Genomic DNA, 5,422 nt, shown 5'->3' with positions numbered 1-5,422 from the left:
CAACCCATTTCAGATCATACGGATGATAAAATCTAAACAAAATCAAATTTCCCCCAATTTCAGAAATTGTTAAACCTTTCCCCGGTCTCCATATACTAGCCATTCGATGTTTGAAAATTTCAAAGTTAAAATTTTTATTCGTCACAAGTGATCCAACCATACAGCACTTATAATCAATTTTTTCCCTTCCTGTGTCTGTTACATCGAACTCAAATCCATCGTCAACAATCTTCAATTGTTGGAACTGTTCTTCCATTGCCTTTTTGTAATTTGAAATCTCTGAAACAACAGTATATTACACGACCAAACAAAAACCAATCAGCATAAAACAGTAAACGAACTCTCAAAAGGAGTAGGCTCTCAATAGGAGCATTTCAAATCAACATCTAGCAAAAAAATAGAGGATTTTCTGATAAAAAACAAAGGCAGGCGGCGGTAGAACTCATTCAGACGGCGACGATGAAACCTCGGCTTTCCATTTTCTATGTCAAACGCGAAGGCTGGTGGCGGAATCCTCCTCAGGATCGATCACGTAGGGAGTGGCGGTCGAAATCCATCAGAAAACTCCTAGATCGGCGGCGGAACCTCGACATTTTTGCTCTTATGTCGAACCACGAAGGCTGGCGTCAGAAACCCTTTAAAGTCGATCACGAAGGCAAGCGGTGGAGACCCATCAAAGAGTCCAGATCGGCGGCGGCGGAAGCAGTTTTCCTTCCCCTCTGTCAAAGCGGCGATGGCGGCGGAACCCTAGCAAAGGAGAATCGCGAATCGCAAGAGAGAGAGTATATTATATTAGATATAAGATAATGTTTGATAAATACAATTATTATCTAAATAGAATACCTAAGTTGGTTAGAATTCTAATTAACTAAACCTAATTGAATTGGGATTCAATTAATTGAACACTATAAATAGACCCCTATAATTTAAAAAAAAACACATATATAGGAATAGGATTTCCTCTCGTCTCTCATTCAACTAAATTATTTACTCTGTTCCATTCGTTTCTTAATTTGTGTGGATATCGTTAGATGCAATCTATACTTGATTGCTATTTGGTTGATTACTAACTTTTGGTTTTAGTTTTTGCTTGTGTTCATGATTGACGTGACATCCACGTGGACACTTTGTTTGCAACGGTAGATAGTTCATCAATCAAGGTACATTTGTTTAATCCCTTTTTATATGAAATAACGATTGACGGATCTTGGAAAAAAGGAAATAGATAAATTTTATATTTTCGTTGCGCCTAGGCTTGTCTAATTTTCCTTTAGTGGTATCAGAGCGAGCGTTGAATCCGTTATTTCATATATGAAAATATTAATCTCAAATGCGAAAGCTATGAGATAGCGAAATTATTGTTTCGCTCCAAGATACAAAAAGGTTCTTCTGTTGTGGCACTTTGTGTCAAGACGATTGGCTATATAACCAAACTTTCTAGTATTTGATTTGTGATGGATAATGAATTAAGTGTCGACTTAGTTCTATGATCCCTCCTGGAGATCTATTCATAAGTTCATCATGAACTGTCAGATGAATAACTTAGAGACCTCTCTATAAGAGCTATTGAATATGCTCAAGTCAGTTGAGCCCAATCTAAAGAAAGAGAAAGTGATATCTACACTTGTTATTTAGGGATCTCACAAGAGAAAAGGGAAGTTTCCCAATTCTAAAGATTCTAAGAAGAACAAGGGCATTGAACCAAGTCAATAAAAGCAAGAATCCGAAAGGAAATGCCACCAATATGGTAAAGAAGGGAATTAGAAAAGGAACTGTAAGAAGTACTTAGCCTCTCTCTAGAACAATGGTCAGGATGGTGCTTTTATGTTTGGAACTAAAGGATAAATAATTCAACTTACTTGTGGAAAAGTCACATAGACCATGTAAGCAAGAAATGCATGTCTATGCTGCATCAAGATGGGCTTATAGACTCGATTGATTTTGAATCAATAGGCACATGTAAGTCTTGTTTAAAAGGAAAGATGACGAAGACACTATTTATCAATAAAGGAGAATGTGTATCAGACACACTAGGACTGATACATTCAGATGTGTGTAGTCATATGTCAACACAAGCAAGAGAAAGGTTCAGTTGCTTCATTAGCTTCATAAGATGATCATATTGGATATGAATAAATCTGTTTGATGAAGCATGAGTCAGAAGCTTTTGAGAAAGTTCAAATGCTTCAGGAACGAAGTGAGAAAAAAAAACAAATAAGAAAGCATATTGCTTCGATCAGATCGTTGTGGAGAATATTTTTTCTTTCTGAATTATCTAGATGAATATGACAGATGCTCACAATGAACTCCACCGTATACACCGCAGCACATCGGTGTATGTAAAAGGAGAAATCATACTCTATTAGATTTGGTATGATCCATAATGAACACAACCTATCTTCTAAATATGTTCTTGGACTACGCCTTAGAAACCGCCTTATTTACCTTGAACCAAGTATCCATAAAATCTGTCAGTTTTATTCCATTTGAATTGTTCATTTGAACTTTTATGAGAATTTAGGGGTGTGCAACATGTGTTAAATGCATAACATCAGATTGAGTTAGACTTTAAATTAGATAAATACTTCTTCATTGGATATCCGTATATATCTCTAGTGGATCTTAAGAATTTTTTAAAAAATTATTATCTTATGTTTATTTTATCCAATTGATCAAAAGATCAGAGGAAATTATTATTTAATTTAAAGGTTTTATTTTATATATATATATATACATATATATATATATTATATTATTAAAATAAAAAGAAAAGTTTTTAATAATTTACTAAAGTTGATTAACCTTTATTAAACAAAAAAAAAGGTGAAATTTCAGTGAACACCACTACATTTAGCCGTATTGCAATCAAAATAAATTCCCTATAATCTTTCCAGATTAGAATTTTATGTTAGGCTACCAATTAATACTTTTTCAATTATACGAGATTTGGTTAACATATCAAATTAATACATTTGATTATCAACTTGCTCATCTACATATTTAGATATATAGTACTATTTGTGATTGTGTAGGTCCACATTTTTCCATCTATACCTACTGCAAGTGGGAAATAAATAAAAGGGTCCAATTTTGAAAACCCCTTTTTCTAATTTTTGACTACGTTTGATTGGATGTCCACATCATTCCCCAATTATCATGCTTAATTAATAATTAAGAAAGAAAAAAAAGGAAAAAGATTTAGAATCATATATCTTGTTTAAGTAAAAAGACTCATTGGATGCCAGTACAAGCAACAAGATTTTCTTTCTTTCTTTTTACCCCAAATGCAAAATTTACAGCGGAACACCATTGTCACTAACAATCCCGATAGGCGACCCGCCGTCAGCCACCGCCTGCCAAGCCGACGCAGCAATCAAAGGGCGGCTATGCCAGCCGAGAGTCAGGCAGCCTTCATTCTCCTCCACGCAATATCCCTCCGACGAAAATAGTGTCAAAAGCATACTTGCTTGCTTGAAGGCATTAGAACCCAAATGCAACGGTCTAAATCCTGCTGCTGTGAGCCGGATTCTCCACTTTGCCAGTGGCTCGTGGCGTTCTACTCGAGCTGAACCCTCGCAGCTCACCACGTTGCATATCTCCCTCTGTATATACATCTCGGCTAGCAATTTCTCCGGCTGAATCGCGCAAGCCTCGAGCGAATCAAACATGGTTGAGTAGTAATACAGTGATTCAGTGAACCGATCCATAAACCCGGGTTGGTTATGACTTGCCTCTTGTTCAACAACGGTCATGATTTTCGGGTTCAAGTTTCGGATCCAATTTAGAACCATATCGATTGATGAGCTTCTGTTTGGATCGGATCCAAGGAGTTTATGGAGTTGCAATATTGAATTGACAGCCACCGCTTCTTTGGGATTGACCTGCAACATCCATGGCTTCACGTCCTCCAACCGCGAAGCTGCTACTCCTCGGAAAGCGAATCGGACGTTTACGGACCCAGCTAACTCGGCGAGTCGCAGGCCGATTTCACGAAGCGAGTCGCGACCGTCTGGTGATGGAGGGCCAATGCCAGTTAACCTAAGCAAAGGGGGCCCACCTGGACGCAGAGCTAAAGCCTGTATCAGTGCTGGCCATTGTAATCCGTGCATCAAGTTGAAATCGACCACGTGGACGCAATCATGACCGTCGAAAGCCTCGAGAATTGCTTGATTAGCTGTAAAATGAGCGAATTTCAAGTACGGACACGCCTCGTAAAAGTGATGATACAGAAGCTCATTCTCATAAGCAGAGTTGGGGCTGCCGCCAACGGAACTCACCGGACAGAAAATCCGGCGGCTGAGAGCATCAATAAAGCAACCTGCAACTTTACCGATTCCACAGCCGGTGTTGACACGACTTAACAAGCCTTGCATATTCTCAATCAAAGATCCAGCCAATGCTAGTTCTCCTCTCTGAACGGATTCTGCACAAGTCATCAACATATGGACTAGCCTAATAGCGGAATCCTCCTCCACCGCCGGAAGCACCATCAACTGATTATGTTCCTGGGGAGATAAATCATCAGCGTTTTGTATCCCCCAAGAGTTATCAAGAGCGGTTGAATTTGGGATGAGATCCGATAGATCAGAAGGAAGAGAAGGGAGAGGCTGAGATTGGTTAAGCTCGATTAGGAGAGAATCAACCCAAGAGGAGAGATCGGAAGGATTGTAAAGAACGGCGTCGGAAGCGAGGAGAGAAAGATGATGAGAATTGGGAGAGTTAAGCATGGCGGTTTCAAGGCGTTCAAGGCGCTGGGCAACATGGCGGAGATCGGAGGAACGGACCTTGTAGCCGGCGCCGGCGAGCAAGCCATCAATTTCAGGTGGTTTAGAGATGGAAGATGAAGAAGAGGTGGGAGGATTTGCGGTGGGGGAGGAGACATCGGAGTCGTAGGGAAGCATTGTAGAGAAAGTAAGGAAAAAGAGTGGTGGAGGAAAGAGGGAGACAGAATCAAATAGACATGGCGGAGGAGAGTGTACAAGTGAGAGTGAAAAAGTGATAGGTGAGGAAAGAGAGGTGAAGATGATAAGTTTTGATTTGAGAGAGAGAGATGACATGTACTATGTACGATCTACCTTATTATATATTTTTTAATTTACATCAATTCATAGATCCGGCAAATCATCACTTCTTATGCCAAACTCAAATTTTACTTTCCTATTTAATTAACCAAAGTTTCTTTCCCACATAAAATTATTATTCATTTCTAATATCAATACAGTTTAACTATCTCATAACGTTGTACAAATTTTACGCTGATTTTTCAATTGACAAGATTCTGATTAACCTGAAAAATAAATAACAGCTTTAAAACTTTTTTACACTTAAATCGGTCTTTGTTTTAAAAGATACGAATTCCTGAATTTTAAGATTTATATTGCATAAAAATGCCCCTAATCATATCTCCAGGTTCTAAAGCATT

General features: G+C 38.5%; 1 protein-coding gene across 1 annotated transcript; it reads right to left on the bottom strand.

Moving 5' to 3' along the window:
- Positions 1–3,184: 3,184 nt before the first annotated feature.
- LOC136203023 (protein SLENDER RICE1-LIKE 1-like) lies at positions 3,185–5,094 on the bottom strand. Its single transcript, XM_065994057.1, has one exon. It carries the CDS (start codon positions 5,055–5,057, stop codon positions 3,294–3,296), a length of 1,764 nt encoding a protein of 587 aa, XP_065850129.1. The 5' UTR covers positions 5,058–5,094; the 3' UTR covers positions 3,185–3,293.
- Positions 5,095–5,422: the final 328 nt, after the last annotated feature.

Source organism: Euphorbia lathyris, chromosome 8 (assembly GCF_963576675.1).
Source record: "Euphorbia lathyris chromosome 8, ddEupLath1.1, whole genome shotgun sequence".
Taxonomy (NCBI): Eukaryota; Viridiplantae; Streptophyta; class Magnoliopsida; order Malpighiales; family Euphorbiaceae; genus Euphorbia; species Euphorbia lathyris.
Note: the sequence above shows the minus strand (reverse complement) of the source record. Positions and strands in the feature narration are given on the sequence as shown.

Excerpts from the sequence above, each read along its gene's own strand:
- LOC136203023 (XM_065994057.1), bottom strand. The coding sequence starts at position 5,057 with ATGTCATCTCTCTCTCTCAAATCAAAACTTATCATCTTCACCTCTCTT.